Source organism: Nomascus leucogenys, chromosome 4, assembly GCF_006542625.1.
Source record: "Nomascus leucogenys isolate Asia chromosome 4, Asia_NLE_v1, whole genome shotgun sequence".
NCBI classification, from domain to species: domain Eukaryota; kingdom Metazoa; phylum Chordata; class Mammalia; order Primates; family Hylobatidae; genus Nomascus; species Nomascus leucogenys.
The window spans coordinates 80,723,528-80,747,258 of record NC_044384.1 but is presented as its reverse complement, the minus strand read 5'-3'; the positions used below and the strand labels follow the sequence as shown (position 1 = coordinate 80,747,258).

General features: G+C 49.4%; 1 protein-coding gene across 1 annotated transcript in view; it reads left to right on the top strand.

The window, feature by feature from the left end:
- Positions 1 to 23,080, top strand: part of VWCE (von Willebrand factor C and EGF domains) — a 36,722-nt gene extending 13,642 nt beyond the window's left edge. The window contains exons 9-20 of the mRNA XM_030810046.1: positions 18 to 111; positions 2,227 to 2,309; positions 5,168 to 5,255; positions 7,284 to 7,369; positions 8,523 to 8,640; positions 9,928 to 10,013; positions 12,364 to 12,460; positions 13,839 to 13,921; positions 16,178 to 16,268; positions 16,352 to 16,434; positions 16,813 to 16,903; positions 22,055 to 23,080. Coding sequence (XP_030665906.1) covers positions 18 to 111; positions 2,227 to 2,309; positions 5,168 to 5,255; positions 7,284 to 7,369; positions 8,523 to 8,640; positions 9,928 to 10,013; positions 12,364 to 12,460; positions 13,839 to 13,921; positions 16,178 to 16,268; positions 16,352 to 16,434; positions 16,813 to 16,903; positions 22,055 to 22,692 — 1,638 coding nt within the window. The 3' untranslated portion in view covers positions 22,693 to 23,080. The remainder of the gene's footprint in view (positions 1 to 17; positions 112 to 2,226; positions 2,310 to 5,167; positions 5,256 to 7,283; positions 7,370 to 8,522; positions 8,641 to 9,927; positions 10,014 to 12,363; positions 12,461 to 13,838; positions 13,922 to 16,177; positions 16,269 to 16,351; positions 16,435 to 16,812; positions 16,904 to 22,054) is intronic.
- Positions 23,081 to 23,731: the final 651 nt, after the last annotated feature.

Sequence of the window (23,731 nt, the reverse complement as noted above, 5' to 3'; positions counted from 1 at the left end):
GCTGCTTGTGCTTCTAGGATGGGAAGGTGACCTGTGAAAAGGTGAGATGTGAAGCTGCTTGTTCCCACCCAATTCCCTCCAAAGATAGGGGGTGCTGCCCATCGTGCACAGGTGAGAGCTGGTGCCAGGGAAGGACATAGTCCTGCCTCTTCCTTTCTCTGCACCCTCCTGCAGCCAAAAGGCTGTTCTTTAACGTTAGCGTACATTAGAATCTCTTGGGGGGCTTTCTAAGCCACATTTCCCTTGGGGCTGCCCCCAGAGCTTCTGATGCAGTAGGTCTGGGATAGGGCCAGAGCATGTGCGTTTTGAACAGGTTCCCAGGTGATACTGACATGGCTGGTCTAGGGACCACACTTTGAGAACCACTTGTTTATTCTGTAATATGCCTCAAGGGGGACTTTTCATCTTCTGGGCATCTGTTTTCAGCTTCATTCGCTCATCCATTTATTCAGTCATTCATCGAGCCTCTTTAAATCCACTGTGCAGTCCCCTTCTCCTGCCCAGTTCCCCTCCTACAGGCGGAGGAATAGTTGTTTCTAAATTCTGTCCCCTTTTTGACTCGCCCCCGCCATCTGCTGATGGTTTTTCATTTGCTTCCCATTGCTGGAAGGATAGGGACCCAAATTCTTCACAGATCCTTCACAGAGCTTCTCGAAACTTGCTCTGCAGTTGAATCAAGGGGATTCTTATTAAAATGCAGATTCTTGGCTGGGCATGCTGGCTCAAGCCTGTAATCCCAGCACTTTGGGAGGCCGAGGTGGGCGGATCACTTGAGCCCAGGAGTTGGAGACTAGCCCCGTGTTTATAGGGAGGACCCGTGTCTACAAAAAAGACAAAAAGTTAGCCAGGTATGGTGGCGTGTACGTGTAATCCTACCTGCCTGGGAGACTGAGGAGGGATGATCACCTGAGCTCAGGAGGTCAAGGCTGCAGTGAGCCATGATTGTGCCACTGCACTCCAGCCTGGGCAACAGAGTGAGACCTTGGCTAACAAAAAAAGAAAAAAAGCAGATTCTCATTCAGTTGGTCTGGGAGGGGATTCTTTGTCTGATGGTCTTGGTGATATAACACAGAGGTTGCTGGAGATTGAGCAGTAGTTAAAAAGTCTTCCTAAGGGTTAAAATGGAAATGCACTATTTTTTTTTGTTTGTTTTTGTTTTTTGAGATGGAGTCTTGCTCTGTCGCCCAGGCTGGAGTGCAGTGGTGTGATCTCGGCTCACTGCAGCCTCTGCCTCTAGGGTTTAAGCAATCTTCCCGAGTAGCTGGGATTATAGCCACCCACCACCAAGCCTGGCTAATTTTTGTACTTTTTTTAATTAGCGACAGGGTTTTGTCATGTTGGCCAGGCTGGTCTTGAACTCCTGACCTCAAGTGATCTGCCTGCCTCGGCTTCCCAAAGTGTTGGGATGACAGGCATGAGCCGCTGGGCCTGGCTTGATTTTCTTAATGACTGTTGTGGGCTATGTCCCCGCTACATGCTAAGTCCTGAGTGCGAAGTATTGGGTACTTTATTGCCCAGGTTTTGGATCCTTCCAAGATCCCTGCAGGGTACATGGTGGTGTTTTCATTTTGCAGTGAAGACAAGCTGGGTACTAGAGAGGTGAAGTGACATGTCCAGGGCCACGCTGGTTAACGGAGCTGGAGGGCCAGTTTTTTTTTTTTTTTAAGACAGAGTCTCGCTCTGTCACCCAGGCTAGAGTGCAATGGCGCAATCTCAGCTCACTGCAACGTCTGCCTCCCGGGTTCAAGCGATTCTCCTGCTTCAGTCTCCTGAGTAGCTGGGATTACAGGCACGCGCTACCACGCACAGCTAATTTTTGTATTTTCAGTAGAGACGGGGTTTCACTATGTTGGCCAGGCTGGTCTCAAACTCCTGACCTTGTGATCTGCCCACCTCGGCCTCCCAAAGTGCTGGGGTTACAGGTGTGAGCCACTGCACCTGGCCTCAGGTTTTGAAACCAGGCTGCCTTTCCTGCCCTCTGGGAAGAAAATGTTGTGTCCTCCAGACAGTTGTGGGTTTGTGAGACATGAATGGACCCTTCTGGGGCCACCACGGCTGATCCTTGCAGGACCACACAGTCAGAGTACCCTGAATCTACCACTCCTGGGACACCTAGGGCAGTGAGAGAATGTTCCAGGTACATTAAGCCTGGAGAAGCAGCGAGACCTCAAGCTTCCCCTTCTTTGAAGAGGTCTGATGCCTCTACCTCCTATTTGTCTTTCAAAGGCTGTTTTCACAGTGGTGTCGTCCGAGCTGAAGGGGATGTGTTTTCACCTCCCAACGAGAACTGCACTGTCTGTGTCTGTCTGGTAAGCGTCACAAGATCCTCAAAGCCTCGTGGGTGTTTTCTTAACCTTTGGGGGTTTTAGAGGAAGGGGAAAAGACCGGATGTTAAAGGTGAGCTTGTTGAGTGGAAAGGGAACATTCTCAGGTTGTGGAATTTGGTTAGAAGCTGCAGCATTTAAAAGGGGGAGGGAAGTGTAAAACACGAAGGTTGGTGGAGTAAGGGAGGCTTCTGCTCCACAGCAGACAGCCAGCAGGCACACAGGGTCTGTCTGTTTAGGAAGGGGAGGGGATTAAACTCCCTCAGAAACTTCCCACCAGGGAGGCTGTTTTTCTCTCCAGGCAAAATATTTGCCAGCACAATAAAGGTCTCCACATTTGGGAGAAAGAAGGCTCATTACCAAACTCAGCTTGTTAAAAGTATTTGGCTTTGGGCAAATTCACTCCTGCAAGAATAGTTACTAAGCACCTACTGTGTGCCTGCCCTGCCAGATGCTGACGTTGCAGTGAGCCAAGATCGTACCACTGCACTCCAGCCTGGGCGACAGAGCGAGACTCTGTCTTAAAAAAAAAAAAAAGAAAATGCTGATTAGGAGCATCTACTGAGTGCCAGGCCCAGGGTTGGTGCTTCTCATCTCTTTCCTCACCGAGGCTCCAGCAGCTCTTCGGGGTCAGCTTTACTGCCTCTATTCTGCAGATGAAAAGACAGAGGCTGGGAGGTGGCAGAGCTGGGATTTGAGGTCTGTCTGAGCCCAAAGTCAGGGCTCTGTCTACCAGCCCTCACTGCCACCCTCTGACCATCTTTATTTTTTATTTTAGAGACAGTGTCTTGCTCTGTTGCCCAGGCTGGAGTATAGTGGTGCAGTCATAGCTCATTGCAGCCTCGAATTCCTGGGCTCAAGCGACCCTCCCATCTCAGTCTCCCAGGTAGCTGAGACCACAGGCTCATGCCATTACACTCGGCTAATTTTTTTTTTTTTTTTTTTGTAGAGGCTGGGTCTTGCTGTGTTGGCCAGGCTGGTCTCAAATTCCTAGGCTCAAGCGATCCTCCCACCTTGGCCTCCCAAAATGCTGGGATTACAGGGATGAGCCACTGCACCTGGTCATGACCATCTTTAAATGTCTCTTGCTCTGGCATCAAAGGTGGATGCTGCAGTGTGAAATCAGAGGCATGCAGACAACCACCAGCACCCTTTATCAAACTCTTCCTATGTGCAACATGAAAGCACAGCAGCCAAGTTCCCTCCCTCCCTCCTTTCTCTCTTTCTTTTTCTTTCTTTCTTGTTTCTTTCTTCTCTTTCTCTCTCTCTTTCCTTTTGTCTCTCACTTCTCTCTTTCTCTCTTCCTTCCTTCCTCTCTCTCTTCCCTCCTTCCCTCCCTTCCTCATTCCTTCCTTCTTTCATTCCTTCCTTCCTTCCTCCGTCTGTCTTCCCTCCCTCCCTCCCTTCCTTCCCTCACTCCCTCCCTCCTTCCTTCCTTCCTCTCTCTCCTCTCCTGCCCCTCTCCTCTCCTGCCCTTCCCCTCCCCTCCCTCCCCTCCCCTGTCTTCTCCTCTCCTCTCCTCCTCCCTTTCTCCGCTCCTCTCCCTCCCCCTCCCCCTATCCCTCCTCTCTCCTCTCCTCTTTTCTTACTGATGGGACCTCATTTTGTTGTCCAGGCTGGGGTGCAGTGGTGCAATCATGGCTCACTGTAGCCTTGACTTCCCATGCTAAAGCAATCTTCCCACCTCAGCCTCCCGAGTAAGTGGGACCACAGGCATATGCCACCACCCCAGCTAATTTGTTTTTATTTTTGTTGTAGAGACAGGGTCTCCCTATGTTGCCAGGCTGGTTTCAAACTCCTGGGCTCAAGCAGTTCTCTTGTTTCGGCCTTGCAAAGTGCTGGGATTACAGGCGTGAGCCACTGCGCACAGCCCCAAGTGCTTTCATGCATGATCTCATTTCACGTAATCTTTGGAAACCCCTGAGAGACACGCCAATTCCAGCCTATTTCTTAGATGGGGAGACCGGGGCTCAGAGATGTGATGTACTTGGCCCAAAGTCTTTATAGGGAAGGAGCAGATGTTGGAACTCAGGTGTGGCTGACTCCAAAACTGGGGGCTCTTTGGTCTCAATGTCAAATTTAAAACATTTATTTTGAAATTTAATTATTTGACTAGCCAATATGAGCCACCTGATTCAAAACTCAGATGATGGGAAGGTGTGTGGGGGTCTCCTTCCCTGCAGGAGTCAGCTCTGTTCTCTGCTCCCCAGCACCTTCCAGAGCTCCCAGGCACATTTGCATAAGGAAGGGAGCATGCTCTGCCTGCTGGGCTGCCCTGACCTTTTTTCTGGAATGGTGTGTTATGGCATGGAGGTGTTCTAACCACACCATATGTATTAGTCCATTTTCACACTGTTGATAAAGACACACCTGAGACTGGGTAATTTATAAAGAAAAAGCGGTTTAATGAACTCACAGTTCTGTGTGGCTGGGGAGGCCTCACAATCATGGTGGAAGGTGAAAGGTACATCTTACATGGCAGAAGGCAAGAGAGAATGAGAACCGAGAGAAAGGGGAAACCCCTCATAAAACCATCAGATCTCCTGAGACTTATTCACTACCATAAGAACAGTATGGGGGAAACTGCCCCCATGATTCAGTTCAATTCAACGTGAGAATTATGGGAGCTACAGTTCACGATGAGATTTGGGTGGGGACACAGCCAAACCATATCAGCATCATAAACACTGGGAATTTGTCCCTGTGACACGGCAGCATTTAAAGGTTTCTCGTGGCCTCCTTTAGGCAGCTTTCCTGTTCGAAGGGCCTGCTGTGAGGTGGGGAATGAGCCCTGTTCCACACCCGCACCCCCAGTGTCATCTCATCTCTTGCCTCCTCCTCAGGCTGGAAACGTGTCCTGCATCTCTCCCGAGTGTCCCCCCGGCCCCTGTCAGACCCCCCCACAGTCGGATTGCTGTACTTGTGTTCCAGGTAAGTGACACTCTTGGAGCATTTTGCTTTTTTTTTTTTAGTTTTTTGTAGACCTCACTATGTTGCCCAGGCTGGTTTTGAGCCTCAGGTGGTCCTCCTGCTTCAGCCTCTCAAAGTGCTGGGATGACAGGCATGAGCCCCCAAGCCCAGTTTTGCATTTTGCTTCTTTTTTCTTTTTTTCTTTTTCTTTTTTTTTTTTTTTTTGAGAGGGGACTTGCTTTCCAGGCTGGAGTGCAGTGGCATGATCTTAGCTCACTGCAACTCTGCCTCCCAGGTTCAAGTGATTCTCCTCCCTGAGCCTCTGGAGTAGCAAGTAGCTGGGATTACAGGCGCCTGCTGCCACACCAGGCTAATTTTTGTATTTTTAGTAGAGATGGGGTTTCATCATGTTGGCCAGGCTGGTCTCAAACTCCTGACGTCAGGTGATCCACCTGCCTCGGCCTCCCAAAGTGCTGGGATGACAGGCGTGAGCCCCCGAGCTCGGTTTTACATTTTGCTTCTTTGTGTGTGCGGGGGAGGATGTCTTTTGAGTATGTGATGGGGTGGGGTGAGTGGAGGAGTGAGGGAAGAGATTGCTTTCTGCTTTATAAACTCAGATCAAGTGAAGCATTTCAAAGTGCCTGTTTTTATTGTGCACTTCTTATATGCACAGCAGTTTGATGCTAGACTGTGCTCACAGCCCAGCTTTCCCCTGCCTTAGGAGGCACCTTCAGCTCAGGCAGGACTGGGTTTCAGTCCACCCTTGTCGTTGCTCTGTCCCAGGGCAGGGAGGGGTCTCTCCTTAGCCACTAATGAGTGGGTCCTTTGTTAAAAACAAGGTTTTCTTTCCTGGGATGGCATCATCGCTGTCATGGATGTTCCCTGCTGACCCTGTGCCCCTTGCTGTGTGGGGCACTTGCCAGAACTCCATCTCATGGAACCCTTGTGTCACCACTGTAAGGCAGTACTATTTATTGCCCCATTTTATAGATGGGAAAACTGAGGCTTGGAAAGTTCAAGTCACTGCCTAAAGACACACAACCATTGAGTAATGGAGCAGAACTTGAATTCAAGTCTACCTGATTTCAAAGCTGGTATTCTTTTTAAGTGTTTTTTTTCTTAATGTTTAAATGTTACATTATTTTTAATTGACTTACTTTTGCATAGTCAATGTAGTCTCTATGAGGTAAGAACCCTCATTGGTCCCATTGTACAGATGAGAAAACTGAGGCTTAGAGAGCTTTAAGTGTCTTGCCCAAAGTCATTCCCTGATGAGTTGTGTAGCTAGGATTTGAGCCCAGGGCAGTCTGACTAGCGGCAGGTGGGCCTGGGCAGTTTCTAAGGCTGTTTTTTCACTGGAGTGGATCTTCAAATCAAAGGCTCTCCCCAAATTCTCACAGCCTCCAGGGGGTGGTAGCATCATTTGTCTAAGGTGGCACCTTTGTCTTAGGTGTTGGACAGTCTCTTTTTATTTCTTTTTTTCTGTTACTCTTTAGTTATTTCGGGCTTCCCCTGCCTTTTTGGTTAAGGACCTCGTCTTACATGTGATTCATTCTTTGTCAGATTTTTTGTTGTTGTTAAGATGGGGTCTTGCTCTGTCGATCAGGCTGCAGTAGAGTGGTGCAATCATTATAACCTCAACCCCTGGTTTCAAGCCATCCTCCTGCCTCAGCCTCCTGATTAGCTAGGACAACAGGCACGCACTGCTGCACTCAGCTAAATTTTTAAAGTTTTTGTAGAGATGGGGTCTCGCTGTGTTGACCAGACTGGTCTCGAACTCCTGGGTGCAAGAGATCCTCCCACCTCGACCTCCCAGAATGTTGGGATTACAGACGTGAACTGCCACACCCAGCCCTTTGTCGGCATGACTTGTTTTGTTTCTGGGGTTGGGAGGGGGAGAAGTGCTTTGGGTTCCTGGGCACGGAGCATGCTGTGGAGTGTCGTGGGTGTGTGTTAAGTGCCCCGGGGCTCCCCACCCATTTGTTCCCCCTTTTCTTTAGCTGCCTCTGCCCAAAGACCTTGAGCTGCTTCTCCCTTTCTCCTCTGCAGTGAGATGCTATTTCCACGGCCGGTGGTATGCAGACGGGGCCGTGTTCAGTGGGGGTGGTGATGAGTGTACCACCTGTGTCTGCCAGGTATGGTGGCTGAGTGTCCCAAAGCCTGTGGAATTGATGGGGAGGGGAGCGAGGCACAACACTTTACTCAGGTTGACATGACTAGGAGAACATGAGTTGCCCATACAGCAACACGGAAACTGAGGAAGCAAAGGCACTACAGGGATCCCCCAGGCCTTCCCACAGTTTCTTTGAACTTCATCTTTCAGCACTGCTATTCACAGAGCACCTACTGTGTGCTGGGGACACAGCTAAGCACAAGGAAACCCCAGTCCCCTTGGTCCGGAAGCCCACTGCCTAGGTGGGTTGATGGCCGAGTGCCCAGGGCTCCTGATGCCTTTTTGGAAGGCGGGATGTTAAGTAGAGGCCTGGAGGGTGGTAGGGACTCATCAGGCGGGGAGCTGAGGTTGCTGTACCCAGCAGAGGGTGGAGGATTGGAGATGGCCATTCTGGCTGGAGCATGGAGAGAGTCAGGCAGGCGGCAAGGCTGCAGGTAGGGGTTGCATCTTGGGTTGTGTTCCCTAGAAGCAGGGCCAGTGCAGGCGACTTACTGAGGGAGTATTCTCAGGAGAAACTGGCAAAGGAAGAAGGGTGGGGCAGGAGAGGAAGCAGGGTGAAGGTGTGGTCTCACACTGATCCCTGGGAAGCTCTGGGCAGTGGACCGTGCTAGGGAGCAAGGCTCTTGCACCTCAGGGCCAGTCAGTTGTAAAGACTCTCTCTGCTCCCCAGGGAGTGGGGGCGGTGACCATCCAGGCATCTCTGGAGGACACAGCTGCCATCATCCACTGGCAGTACTTCGGAGACAGGACCTGGGTGCACACTGACAGCCTCTGCCCCTGACTCAGTCCTGAAGGGCTCCACCAGCTGCATTGAGGGCTTTGCACTCAGTGAAGCTGCCAAATGGTTTGGGCAGTAGGGAGCCTGGATGGAAGTGGGAGGGTGAGAGATGGTGGAGGTCATGCCTATTCCCAGGATGCCCTCCTGGGCTCACATCCAGCCCCCATTGAAGGACTCCTGGTTCCCCCCACCCCACTGTTGTGCTCCTTGGAGATTTCTTTGTGGGTTTCACTTGAGTAGCTGGGAGGGTGATGGCAGCCTGCCAGCCTCCTCTAGCTCTCCATGGTCCCCAGGCGGGGCACTGCCCTCATCATTCTGTGCCTGGGCTCTCTTCCAGAATGGGGAGGTGGAGTGCTCCTTCATGCCCTGCCCTGAGCTGGCCTGCCCCCGAGAAGAGTGGCGGCTGGGCCCTGGGCAGTGCTGCTTCACCTGCCAGGAGCCCACACCCGCGACAGGTGAGCTGGTCCAGGGCTGCCCCGACACAGGGCATGGATGCTGGGGAGAGAGGCTGAGCTTCACCTGCTGCTGAGACTGCTGGTGTGTGTGTTGTTTGTGTGTGTGTCTTTGCATGTGTATGAGTGTGAGTCTGTTTTGTGTAGTGTGTCTGAGTGTGTGCCTGTGTGTAAGTTTGTGTGTCTCTGAGTTTGTGAGTGGTTATCTGTTAGTGTGTTAATGTACCTGCATATGTGTGTCTTTGTATTTATGTATATGAGTGTGTGTCTGTGTTTTGTGTAGTATGTCTATGTGTCTCTCTGTGGGGGGGTGTGTGTGTATGTGTCTGTGTTTTTGTGTGTGCCTGTGTGAGCATGCATGTTTGTGTCTGTTGTGTCTGCATATGTGTGTGTGCATGTAAGTGTATGTATGTGTCTGTGTGAGTAGTGTGTCTGAGCGTGTATGTGTATGTGTGCATTTGTATGAATGTGTGTAAATTCATGTACATGTGTCTTTGCCTGTATACGAGTGCGTATCTGTGTTTTGTGTAGTATGTCTTAGTGTGTGCCTGTGTGTTTGTGTTTTTCTGTGTTTCTGAGTAGTTTTCTGTGTGTGTGTGTCAGTGTGTTAATGGTATCTGTGTGTGGGGGTCTGTGTACATGTGTCTTTGTGTATGAGCATGTGTCTGTTTTGTGTGGTATGAGTGTGTCTCTGTGGTATGTATGTTTGTATGTGTCTGTTTTTGTGTTTTTGTGTGTGCCTGTGTGAGCATGCATGTTTGTGTTTGTTGTGTCTGTATATGTGTATGTGCATGTAAGTATGATTCTGAGTTTGTGTGTAAGTTTGTGTCTCTCTGTGTTAGTATCTGTGTGTGTGTGTCTGAGCATATGTATGTGTATGTAAGTGTACTTGTATGAGTGTATGTGTGTCTGTGTGAGTTGTATCTGTGTGTGTATGTAAATGTGCATTTGTATGAATATGTGTGTGTCTGTGTGCATGTGTGTCTGTGTTGTATCTGTGTGTGTATGCAAATGTAAATTTGTATCAGTATGTGTGTGTCTCTGTGTTTGTGTATGAATGGTATCTGTGTGTACATGTGTATTTAAGTGTGCATTTGTATGAGTGTATGTTTGTGTGTCTGTGTGAATTGTATCTGTGTGTATGTAAGTGTGCATTTGAGTGTGTGTAAGTTTGTGTGTCCGTGTGTGATATTGATGTCTGTGTGTGTGTGCATGAGGCGTCTGTCCTTGCTGCTGTTGTATTCTAGGTCTTGTGCCCACTGTCTTTTCTCTGCCATTGTCCTCATCCAGGCTGCTCTCTCGACGACAATGGGGTAGAGTTTCCGATTGGACAGATCTGGTCGCCTGGTGACCCCTGTGAGTTATGCATCTGCCAGGTGAATGACAACCTGCTCGCCTTCAGCTGCTTTACCTGGCTGCCCCGCCTCACCCAGAGGAGACAAGCGTCCTGGCCTCTCCGGAGGCTGGCCTCAGGCTGGCCACAGTCTCCCTCCGGTGCTGTCAAGTTCCACTTTCACAAAAAGGGTTGGACCGAGTTTATCCTGCTCTCAGTAGATGTGTGAGGACGATGGTGCTTGGCAGTTAGCCTTAAGAAGTGTGTATGGTTGGCCAGGCGCGGTGGCTCACGCCTGTAATCCCAGCACTTTGGGAGGCTGAGGTGGGCAGATCACAAGGTCAGGAGATTGAGACCATCCTGGCTAACACGCTGAAACCCTGTCTCTACTAAAAATATAAAATATTAGCCGAGCGTGGTGGCGGGTGCCTGTAGTCCCAGCTACTTGGGAGGCTGAGGCAGGAGAATTGTTTGAACCCGGGAAGAAGAGGTTGCAGTGAGCTGAGATCGCTTCACTGCACCCCAGCCTGGGCGACAAAGCAAGACTCCATCTCAAAAAAAAAAAAAAAAAAAAAAAAAAAGTGTGTATGGCCAAGAGTGGTGGCTCATGCCTATAATCCCAACATAGCTGAGGTGGGAAGATTGCTTGAGCCCAGGAATTTGAGACCAGCCTGGGCAACATGGTGAGACCCTGTCTCTACAAAAAAATACAAAAATTAGCTGCATGTAGTGGCATGCCCCTGTGGTCCCAGCTACTTGGGAGGCTAAGGTGGGAGGATCGCTTCCTCAGCTCCTGAGGCTGATCCAGGAGGTCGAGGCTGCAGTGAGCCGTGATCACATCACTGCATTCCAGCCTGGGCAGAAGAGAAAGACCCTGTTTCAAAAAAAAAAAAAAAAAAAAAATGTGTGTAACACACTGTGCATGTGCAGGGAGCTGCCGGCATGATGAGTAAGAATTAGGAATCTTCATAGGTTTTCCCCAGGCATGGATAACTGAGGGAGTGGGGTAGTCTGAGACCCAGTTGTTCAGGCTGTTTCTGTGAAATTGCAATGTTTTCTTCATGACTACAAAACATGTGACCTCGCCATTTCAGAAATGCGTAAGGAGGTGCATGAGTTTGAGTCAGATCAACAACAATGTAAACACAGCTATCCACCCAGAAATACAATTGTTTTAGCTCATTATTGAAGTACTAGTAATTGCAGTTTTTAATGCCATTACTTATAATGGCAGAAACCGCAATTACTTTTGCACCAGTCTAATACATGCTGGCTTTCCTTTCTACTTTAAGAGCTTCGAGTCTTTTAGAGGTTTATTTCTCAAAATGAGGTCCCTTGCACCTGCGTTGGGAGCCCTGGTTAGACGTGCAGCCTTTCGAGGCCCTGCCCACACCTCTGCTCTCACAAACTGCATTTTAACCTCCAGGTCATTTGTGTGCACTTTCATGTGGGAGAAGCCCAGCCTTCTAGTGCCTTCGATGAGCCGTTTGTTAAAAAGCTGTAAGCCGAACACATCTCATTGAAATTAGAGTTGGGAGGAAAGTCCTTCCTGTGCTGTCTTCTCCTTTATGACAGATTTCGGCCACCCATAATCAGTCACCAAGAGAGTGATACAAAGGGTTCAAAGTGTCAGATTGCTTTTGTGTTTTTTTTTTTTTTTAAAGAAAAAGAGGCTGGGTGCGGTGGCTCACACCTGTAATCCCAGGACTTTGGGAGGCCAAGGCGGGTGGATCATCTGAGGTCAGGAGTTCAAGACCAGCCTGACCAACGTGGTGAAACCCCTCTCTACTAAATATACAAAAATTAGCCTGGCATGGTGGCATATGCTTGTAATCCCAGCTACTCGGGAGGTTGAGGCAGGAGAACCATTTAAACCCGGGAGGTGGAGGTTGCAGTGAGCCAAGATTGCGCCATTGCACTCCAGCCTGGGCAATAGAGTGAGACTCCATCTTAAAAAAAAAAAAAAAAGAGAAATCTTGTATGGCACTTTGGCTCTCCGAAATAGACACTTCTGGTGGCATTGTTTTTTCTAAAAATAGGGTTTTATGGTACTCTGTAGGTCCCTGGTGAGCCAGGGTTCCAGGGAAAAGCTGAGAAAGGATTTGGATGGGGGTGACGGTGTAGCCTTTGGCTGCTACAGGAAGCCGAGGAGACCAGAATCCCAGCCCTGACCTTCCTTCTCCTTAAAGATGCATAGACTTCCTGGAAGGCTCACATGGCCTTTCTCAAGGAGCCCGTCCTCTTTAGGGGAGACCTGCCATTTTCCAGCCTCATTATGTTGCCTTTTAGGGCAAGCCTTGGCCAGTTTGCAGCATTGCTGTTTCTTTTGCAGGGTGGGGAGGCAGGGGCTGGTGTCACCGGTGGGGTCTTGGTGAAGTTCCTCCTTCCTCCAGGCAGATGGCTCGGTGAGCTGCAAGAGGACAGACTGTGTGGACTCCTGCCCTCACCCGATCCGGATCCCTGGACAGTGCTGCCCAGACTGTTCAGCAGGTAATCCCCTGCCTCCGCCCCAAGCCCCCAGGGCAGGGCATCTCAGGCATCGGGTTCCTTTGCGCTAAGCCCTATGCAACCTTCATCTTATGTCGTCCTAACAACCCCAAGGGACAACCCCATTGCACAGATAAGGAAACTGAGGTAGAACAGTTTACCCAAGTCAGGCCCCCTCTGAGTGCTCTAGGCAGATCTGAAGACACGCAGGGCTTACAGTGCAGGTGGGTGGTACAGGAGCTGCACCTGTGAGACAATTGGAGAACAGCAGGAGAAGTTTTAATAGTCATTTTTGCCTTTTAATAGTCATTTTTACCTCTTCCATGATTTCAGAAGTAATGTTTTATTATAGAAAATTTATCTTATTTTATTTTTTTGAGACAGAGCCTTGCTGTCTCACCCAGGCTGGAGTGCAGTGGCACGATCTCAGCTCACTGCAACCTCCACCTCCCGGGTTCAAGCAATTCTCCTGCCTCAGGCTTCCGAGTAGCTGGGATCACAGGTGCCCACCACCATGCCTGGCTAATTTTTGTATTTTTAGTAGAGACGGGGTTTCACCATGTTGGCCAGGCTGGTCTCGATCTCCTGACCTCAGGTGATCTGCCTGCCTTGGCCTCCCAAAGTGCTGGGATTACAGGCATGAGCCAATGCACCCAGCTCCATTATAGAAAATTTAGAAAAAAAGTACAGAAAGCAAAAATAAAAAATATTAACAAGGACCTATTACTACTGTTAAATTTGTGTTTATGTCCTTTTAGTCTCTTTTTGTGTTGCTCACACACATTTAGTAGATGTACATTTTATATATATATATATTTATATACATATATTTATTTATTTTATTTTTTTTTTAAAGCTTCCCCTACTGTCTCGTCACCTGCTTTTACACTCAGCAGTATGTGATAGTATCATCCAAGGTGGCGTCACTCACATCAGGCTTCTGGGGCTGTCAGGAATCAGAGAGGGGAGTGGTGTTGGGGAATGTTCTGGACAGGTGGGGTTGGTGGTTTGGCTGAGTTTGGAGGGCAGAGAAGAGGTTGGGAAGATGCTGTGGGGCCTCACACACACCTCATATTTCCCAGTCCTTCTGCCTGATCCCCCCTGGTGAGGAGGTAATGGACGAATCTCCCCACTCTTCAGGGTGAGGACACTGAGGCCAAGACACTTGATCCTTTTGCTGAATCCAGTGGGAAAAAAGTCAATACTCGATTCAGACAATCCAGACAGGTGTTTTGTCCCTTCCCTAACTCCCAGGGTGACTGCCTGGGGAGGCACATGGCCTCCCCTTTGCCATCCAGATAAGCCTCTGACCTTGGCCCTGGTGGGGAGCCTGGTCCCTGGCCACTCCCAGCTGGTGCTCAGCGCGTGCTCTCTCTGGCAGGCTGTACCTACACAGGCAGAATCTTCTATAACAACGAGACCTTCCCGTCCGTGCTGGACCCATGTCTGAGCTGCATCTGCCTGGTATGGACCACCCAGATCTGACCCCCGCCTCTGGAAACTCCCCCACAACTGACATCAGCTCCTGAATCCCAGAGGCAAAATCCAGAGACCTCCAAGACAAGGGATGCTTCTGGTTCATGGTGGAAGTCAGCTCCCTCCAGTCCTGCCCAGGGTGACCCTTTAGACAGGGCCAGAGAAATTTTGTTTGTTTGTTTTTGAGATGGAGCCTTGCTCTGTCACCCAGGCTCCCAGGTTGGAGTGCAGTGGTGTGATCTTGGCTCACTGCAACTTCCGCCTCCCGGGTTCAAGCGATTCTCCTGTGTCAGGCTCCCAAGTAGCTGGGACTACAGGCATGCACCACCACGCCTGGCTAATTTTTGTATTTTTGGTAGAGACGGGATTTCGCCATGTTGGCCAGGCTGTTCCCGAACTCCTGACCTCAGGTGATCCGCCCACCTTAGCCTCCCAAAGTGTTGGGATTACAGGCATGAGCCACCATGCCCAGCCCAGAGAAATATTTTTAAACCTAGCTGGCAAAGTCCTCTGCTTCTGGGTTACCCCCTAGGGAGGGTCTTAGGGATTCTTGATGAGGGTGGAGGTGAAGTGCACAAACCCAGAACCCAGTACTGGAACCTTTTCAGTAGACTCATGTGATCCAGCTCTTGCTGTGTGCCAGGCCCTTCATAGGCATGCACTCAGCTAATCCATTCAAGAATTTATCATCTCATTCTTCTGGATGAGAAAACCAAGGCAAAGAGAGAGTCTTTGCTTAAGATCCCATAACTAGTTAATCAAAGTACTGAGAATGGAACCCTAGTATTGTGATTCCGAGATGCACATTTATTCTCCTGGGTCATACTGCCTCTCAGTCTGAAAAAGCGTGTCCCATAGTATCATTTAGTTTTTGGAAAATGAAAAATAAAATTTTTTTTTTTGAGACAGGGTGTTGCTCTGTCACCCAGGTTGAAGTGCAGTAGCATGATCTTGGCTCACTGCAACCTTGACCTCCTGGGCTCAAGTGATCCTCCTATGTCAGCCTCCCAAGTAGGTGGGATCACACCCAGCTGGGATTACCACCACACCTGGCTAATTAAAAAATTCTTTTCATAGAGATGGGGTTGTGTTGTATTGCTCAGGCTGGTATGGAACTTCTGGGCTCAGGCAATCCTCCCACCTTGGCCTCCCAAGGTTTTGGGATTACGGGCATGAGCCACTGCACCCAGCCAAAAAGTTTTTTTTTTTCCTTTTTTAAAAATGTATTTAAAAAAAAATTTTACATAAGAAAATACTGAGACAGGATCTTGCTCTGTTGCCTAGGCTGGTCTTGAATTCCTGGCCTCAAGTGATCCTCCTACCTCAGCTTCCCAAAGTGCTGGATTATAGGTGTGAGCCATTATGCCTGGATGAAAAAAAATTCTTTTATTTATTTATTTTTTTGAGACAGAGTCTTGCTCTGTCGCCAGGCTGGAGTGCAGTGGCGCAATCTTGGCTCACTGCAACCTCCGCCTCCCAGGTTCAAGCGATTCTCCTGTCTCAGCCTCCTGAGTAGCAGGGATTACAGGTGTGCACCACCACGCCCGGCTAATTTTTGTACTTTTAGTAGAGTCGGAGTTTTGCCATGTTGGCCAGAACTCCTGACCTCAAATGATCCTCCTGCCTCAGCCTCCCAAAATGTTGGGATTACAGGTGTGAGCCACCGCACCCGGTAAAAAAATTCTTCATGCTTGTCATGCTGACGCTCTGAATGCGGGTTGATGCTGCTTTGCTGGCGTGGGTGCAGATGTGGTATTTCTTTGGTGATCAGTGAGCCTCAGCAGAGTGCCTGCGTGACAAGGGACACAGTCTGCAGAAAGATTGAGAAACTCAGGGTAAACAGCCCTGTACATGTAAACAGCCCTGGGCTACTTACCCTGAGTGACCCACTGCACGTAGGCCCTAGTTGTTCTCAGCCTCGGGCTTTGGGGAACTTTGGCCCCTGGATCTTTCTCTCTCGGGTTTTGGTGCTTATCTTTTCTGGGCAGTTCACTCAACAGGCACCCGTTAACAGATGCCGTCCGTGGACAAGGCCATGTTCTTACCTTCGAGGGGCTTGAATTCTAGTGGGAAGATGGACCCCAACAGAGAAAAGGCGCCCCCTGCCCCACTGCCCCACCGTGGACTCCTCCCACAATGTTGATTGTTCTGATGGGCACTCAGTGGCTATAGGAGCGGCGTCTTCCTGAGTGTCTTGTCAGCTGTCCTGAACCGAGGGCCTTGTGTATTTTCTGTGTCCTGCAGCTGGGCTCAGTGGCCTGTTCCCCCGTGGACTGCCCCATCACCTGTACCTACCCTTTCCACCCTGACGGGGAGTGCTGCCCCGTGTGCCGAGGTGAGTGGGACCAGCTGCCCCACGTGCCAGGCTCCCGGCCAGGCCTCGGCTTTCATGGGCTCCTGTCTCCTCTGCCTCCACAGACTGCAACTACGAGGGAAGGAAGGTGGCGAACGGCCAGGTGTTCACCTTGGATGATGAACCCTGCACCCGGTGCACGTGCCAGGTGAGCTGGGCCTGGGAACCCAGGAGCGGCCCCGCCAGAGGGCGGCTTCTTGCCTTTTGTCCCTTTGCAAAGCATGGAGCCCTTTAGCCAGCATAAGTCCATCCTCCTGCCATCCTCCACCTTTAATTAACTGCCAGAATATCTTTGGTTTTGACCATCTCTTCCCTCTGTGGAAGTCCAGAGGCAGAAGTGGTTTCCCTAAGGGGGTCCTGCCATGGCTGGCTTTACCTGTTCTCCAGGCGAGGGCTCAGGCACTGCAGCCTCTGTCCTGGGATCTTTCCGTGGGTCCTGCTGCTGGTGCAAGAGGCCCTTGAGGGCACTGCCCAGGGCAGGCAAGATGCTCTGGGCTTCCTCATGGGGGTCCTTCTGCTTCCCCAGCTGGGAGAGGTGAGCTGCGAGAAGGTTCCCTGCCAGCGGGCCTGTGCCGACCCTGCCCTGCTCCCTGGGGACTGCTGCTCTTCCTGTCCAGGTAAGTGGGCCTCTGGGTCCTGGAGTTTCTCTGCCATCTTCTTCCATTTTGCTTTTCTTCCCCAGTACATGGAACTTGTAAAGGGCTGGATAAAAGAAAGGCATGTTCAGAGAGGGAACGTGGCTTGCGCAAGCTTGTACAGCTGTGTTGTGGCCTGCTGACCCCTCATCCCGTGCTCATGATGCCACACACCATGATGTTTGTTTATTTGCACTCCCCTTTTTTTTTTGAGATGGAGTCTCGCTCTGTCGCCCAGGCTGGAGTGCAGTGGCACGATCTTGGCTCACTGCAAGCTCTACCTCTCGGGTTCACACCATTCTCCTGCCTCAGCCTCCCGAGTAGCTGGAACTACAGGCGCCCACCACTACGCCCGGCTAATTTTTTGTATTTTTAGTAGAGACGGGGTTTCACCATGTTAGCCAGGATGGTCTCTGATCTCCTGACCTCGTGTTCCGCCCCCCTCAGCCTCCCAAAGTGCTGGGATTACAGGCGTGAGCCACTGTGCCCGGCCTGCATTCCCTTTTTCTTCTTTATCCCCATTCTTAACCTCTTCCTCTGCTTTCTTCTGTATTTTAAATTACAACATGGGAACTAAGTCCGTTTTGCAGAAGAGTAATCTCTAATATGTGTTGATCATCCACTGTGTGCTGGGACACGTCATGTGTCTGCACCCCTGCAATACTCTTGTCGTCTTCCTGTGCCAGGTGAGAAAACAGGCCCAGGGAGGTGAAGTGCTGTGCTCGAGATCACACAGCTGATTGGTAGTAGAGCCAGGATTCCAGACTGAAGTCGATGCTTTTAGATAGGACAGTGGATTGATTCCCAAGAACTGACGCCACTGCACTCCAGCCTGGGCCACAGAGAGACGCTGTCTCTGAACAACACAAAACACAACACAACACATATTCCTCCTGTCTAACTGAGATTGTGTACCCTTTGACAATCATCTCCCCATTCCCCTTGCCCCCGCAAGCCTCCATAACCACGATTCTACTCTCTGCTTCTTTGGCTTCAACCTTTTTAGATTCCACATAAAACTGAGATTTTGCAATAATTGTCTTTGTGTGTCTGGCTTATTTCGCTTAGCATAATGTCCTCCAGTTTCATCCATGTTGTTGCAAATGACAGAATTTCCTTTTTTTTTTTTGAGGATTCTCACTCTGTCACCGGGGCTGGAGTGCAGTGGCATGATCTCAGCTCACTGCAACCTTTGCCTCCCAGGTTCAAGTGATTCTCTTGCCTCAGCCTCCTGAGTAGCTGGGATTACAGGCACACACCACCATGCCTGGCTAATTTTTGTATTTTTAGTAGAGACAAGGTTTCACCATGTTCGTCAGGCTGGTCTCGAACTTCTGACCTCAAGTGATCCACCCACCTCGGCCTCCCAAAGTGCTGGGATTACAGGCGTGAGCCTGTAATTTCCTTCTTTTAAAAGGCTAAATAGTATTCCATTCTGGATAAAGAAATGTGGTATATGCACCCAATGAAGTACTATTGATGGATGCTTAGGTTGGTTCCATAGCTTGGCTATTGTGAATAGTGTCACAGTGAACACAGGACTGCAGCTCTCTTCCCCAAACTGACTTTAAATCTTTTGGACACTCAGCAGTGGGATTGCTGGGTCTATTTTATGTTTTTTAAACTTTTAGGAAGACAGGGAATTTTTTTCACTGATGGTGGCCTGAATTTCCTTTTTTATAAAATATTTGTTTAACTCCTTTGACCTTTTGAAGAGTATGTTCTCTTTTCGGGGGCAGCTCTTCAGATCTGTGGATGATGAGCTTTTAGGGCGGGTGGCACCAGGAATATCCATTGAGCCTTTAAATCCATCATGTTGGGGACATTATAGATTGTACTTCATTGTAACCACCACAAACTTCTCTGCATGCTAGTGGATATTAGTCCCCTGACTGTCTAGAGACTGATTGCTAGCTAACGTGCCAGGCAGTGTACTGAGCATTTTATACCTTATTTAAATGTATTACCTCATTTAAATATTCATGGAGTGTTCCAGCGTGGCTGCTATGTTATCTCCATTTTGCAGGTGGGGAAATGAAGGCTCAAAGAAGTTAAGTTTCTAGCTGATGTGTAAGACTTAAGCCTAGGTCTCTCTTATCTCCTATCCTGTGCTTTTTCCCACCCTGCCCTCCTACCTCCATATGGGGAAACTGAGGCCCAAAGGCCTGGCGTGGTGGCTCACACCTGTAATCCCAGCACTTTGGGAGGCTGATGTGGGCGGATCACCTGAGGCCAGGAGTTTGAGACCAGCCTGTCCAACATGGTGAAACCCTGTCTCTACTAAAAATAGAAAAATTAGCCGGGCATGTTGGTGCACGCCTGTAATCTCAGCTATTTGGGAGGCTGAGGCAGGAGAATTGCTTGAACCTGGGAGATGGAGGTTGCAGTGAGCTGAGACTGCACCCTACCCTCCAGCCTGGGCAACAGAGCAAGACTCTGTCTCAAACAAAAATAAAAACAAAGAGGTAACCTCCAGAGCCCAGCTCCTTCTCTTGAAATACACTATGTTTAGCACATACCTCTTATTAACAAGAGCTCCCTTTAAGGAAAAACAACTTTTTATTGAAGTAGAATATGAATTGCTTTCTTTTGATGATTTTTTTTTTTTGAGACAGGGTCTCACTCTGTTGCCCAGACTGAGTGCAGTGGTGCGATCACAGCTCACTGCAGCCTCGACCCCCTGGGCTCAAGCAATCCTCCTACTTCAGTCTCACAAGTAGCTGGGACTACAGGTGCATGCCGCCCTGCCTGGCTAATTTTTTGTTTCTATTTTTGTTTTATTTCCAAGCCCATGAAGTGATAAACGCTTGGCTAATTTTTTTATTTTTATTTTTTTAGAGACAAGGTCTTGCTATGTTGCCCAGGCTGGTCCCAGCTCCTGGACTCAAGCAATCGTCCCGCCTTGGCCTCCCAAACTATTGAGATTACAGGCATGAGCCACGGAGCCCGGCCTCTTTTGATGATTTTTTAAAAGTATAACAGCTTTCTAAGGATAAAGTTCATATGTCATACAATTCACACATTTAAAGTGTGTGATTCAATCATTTTAAGCATATTTTTAGAGTTACGCAACCATCTATTAATATGAATAGTTGATTTTTAAAATATAATCATTCCAGTTTTTTATGTGCTTGACAACATCTGATTTTTCCTTGATCATACCTTCGATACTCTTCCTTCCTCTCTTTTTTTTTTGAGATGGAGTCTCGCTCTATTGTCCAGGCTGGAGTGCAATGGCATGATCTTGGCTCACTGCAACCTCCACCTCCCAGTTTCCAGCAACTCTCCTACCTCAGCCTCCCAAGTCGCTGGACTACAGACCACCACCATGCCTTGCTAATTTTTGTATTTTTAGTAGAGATGGAGTTTCACCATATTGGCCAGGATGGTCTGAAGCTCCTGACCTCAAGTGATCCTTCCACCTCCGCCTCCCAAAATGCTGGGATTATGGGCATGAGCCACTGTGCCTGGCCCGATATTTTTTCTTTTTTTGCTTCTTCACTCTTCATTTTCTTTTTGCTGAGCTTCTTCCTTCTTTCACAGACGATTCCTGACTTTCTGGTGGTTTATCGTAATGATTTTTTGACTTTACAATGATGTGAAACCATCAAAATTTTGCTGTATTTTGAATTTTGATCTTTTCCTGGGTTATCAATATGTGATACATGGATATTCAGCACTTTATTAAAAAATAGGGATTGACTTAGATGATTTTGCCCAACTGTAGGCCAGTATAAGGGTTCTGAACATGTGTAAGGTCAGCCAGGGTAAGCTATGGTGTTCAGGAAGTGAGCTGTATTAAATGCATTTTTGCTGGGCACCATGGATCACGCTTATAACCCCAGCACTTTGGGAGCCTGAGGCAGGAGGATCATTTGAGCTCAGGAGTTTGAGACCAGCCTGGGCAACAAAGTAGGATCCTGTCTCTACAAAAAAGAAATGAAATGAAATGAAACGAAATGAAATAATGAAATGAAATGCAATGAAATGAAATGAAATCTAGCCAGGCGTGGTAGCATGTGACTGTGGTCCCAGCAACTAGGAGAGCCGAGATGGGAGGATGGCTTGAGTCCAGGAGGTTGAGGGTGCAGTGAGCCATGTTTGCACCACTGCACTCCAGCCTGGACAAGCGAGTGAGAACCTGTCTCAAAAAAAAAAAAAAAAAAAAAAGGCTTTTTTTTTTATCTTGGTGAAACGGAGTCCTGCTCTGTCTCCCAGGCTAGAGTGCAGTGGTGTGATCTCGGCTCACTGCAACCTCCGCCACCCGGGTTCAAGTGATTCTCATGCCTCAGCCTCCCGAGTAGCTGGGACTACAGGCACGTGCCACCACGTCCGGCTAATTTTTGTGTTTTTAGTAGAGACGGGGTTTCACCATGTTGACCAGGCTGGTCTTGAACTCCTGACCTCAGGTGATCCGCCATCTCAGCTTCTCAAAGTGTTGGGATTACAGGCATGAGCCACTGCGCTTGGTCAGAAATGCATTTTTGATTTACAGGTTTATTGGGACATGACCCCATTGTAAGTCAAGGGGCATCTGTGTTTATTTTATCTTTGTGTACTGAGCCTTTGTGATGTGCCAGGCCCTAGGATGAGACTTTTTAAAAAATTCTTCAAAGAAATTATTTTTTAGAACAGTTTGATGCTCGTGGCAAAATTGAGTGGAAAGTACAGAGAGTTCCCATATGCCTCAGACTCCACATGATACGGCGTTGCCCCCTATTAGCACCCCACACCAGCGTGGCGTGTTTGTTATAATTGGTGATCCTACGCTGACACTGACATGTCATTGACATCCAATGTCTATAGTTCACATTGAGGTTTAGGCTGAGACTCTCCGTGTACCCTTTCATTCACACTCAGTCCTTACTGCTGTGCCCATTTTACAGATGAGGAAACAGAGGCTCAGGGGAGTTGCATGCCTTGCATGAGGTCACACAGCTAACTGCCTGCCTGCCTCCGTTCATGGCTCCTTCAGTCTTCCCTTCCTGGAGGCAGGAGCTGGCCGGTCCTCACCAGGTGTGCTGAGGTCCCTCTGAGGACAGAGCTTGGGTGTCCCTGGTATACCTTGTCCCAGAGCCACCTTGGCCACTGGAGAGAGCCATTGTGCATCTCATTTCGCCCTCCTCTCTCTAGATTCCCTGTCTCCTCTGGAAGAAAAGCAGGGGCTCTCCGCTCACAGAAATGTGGCATTCAGCAAAGCTGCTCGGAGCCTGCGTGGAGACACTGAGGCCCCTGCCAACTGTAGCTCCTGTCCTGGGTCCCCGACAGCATCACCCTCGAGGCCGGTGCTTCATCTCCTCCAGCTCCTTTTAAGAACGAACTTGACGAAAATGCAGACTTTACCTACAAGCCTGGCAGAAGCTCATGGTCCCCACTCACCCACTTTGGGGCCAACAGTCACTTTCCCAGGGGAGCCTGGGGCCTCCCCTCGACTCTCACCAGGGCCTTCGACCCCTCTAGGAGCCCCCACTCTACCTCTAGCTTCCCCAGGGGCTTCTCAGCCACCTCCTGTGACTCCAGAGCGCTCCTTCTCAGCCTCTGGGGCCCAGATAGTGTCCAGGTGGCCTCCTCTGCCTGCCACCCTCCTGACGGAAGCTTCAGCACTTTCCATGATGGACCCCAGCCCCTCGAAGACCCCCATCACCCTCCTCGGGCCTCGCACGCTTTCTCCCACCACCTCTAGACTCTCTACAGCCCTTGCAGCCACCACCCACCCCGGCCCCCAGCAGCCCCCAGTGGGGACTTCTCAGGGGCAAGAGTCCACCATGTAAGCAGGTCACTGTCCAGGAGACTCCGGAGAGAGGACACTCTGCCAGTGGCCCAGGGTGTGTGCAGGGCGGCTCCAAGGGTGAACCTGGTGGGGATGCCTGGGCTCCCTCCTGCAGGGGCCCTGGTGAGGATGGAAGACCCCCAAGGCTGGATGTAACCTTGTTCCCAAGAAGTGTTTGGAATGTGCTGTAAGAATGGAGGAAGTGGTTTCCACTGTCAGCATCCTCCCTGGACCACGTGGCCGGCTCATCTTTTGAGAAGGGTCGGGGCTGCCAAGTTCTCCTGGAGGAAGAGTTGCGTCCAGCTGGGATTCCACTCACTGGGACTGTACCGCCAGGTGTCATGCATCCCCCTGAGGTTTCCTGATTAAAGGTTGTCTAGGTTTCCCCATGCTGCGCTGCTCATTCACCGCTTACCTGTGGGAAGGTGGGAAATGTGACCCCAGGCCCACAGGTGGTAAGCGAGCATCCACCTTTACCCCACTGCTGGGGAGAAAAGCTGACACCACATTGTGACTGGGCTGGGGAAGGGTCTCCTGTAAGCACTTGGCGGCCTTTTATGTTGGGAGACTTCTTTTTATTTTTTTCCCCAAGATCATGATTTTCTTTTCTGTTTTTTTTTCTTTTATTTTAAGTTCAGGGGTACATGTGCAGGTTTATTATATAGTTAAACTCGTGTCACAGGGATTTGTTAGACAGATTATATTATTTTATCACCCAGGGATTAAGCTTAGTACCCATCAGTTATTTTTCCTAAGTCTCTCCCTCTACCCTACCTCCACCCTTCCATAGACCCCAGTGTGTGCTTTTCGCCTCTATGTGTCCATGTGTTCTCATCATTTAGCTCCCACTTATAAATGAGAACATGCGGTATTTGGTTTTCTCTTCTTGCGTAACTTTGCTGAGGATAATGGCCTCCAGCTCCATTCATGTTCCTGCAAAGGACATTATCTCATTCTTTTTTATGGCTGCATAGTATGTACACCATGGAATACCACACAGACACTGGGGGGCTTCCACAGTGAGAAGGGAAAAGATGATG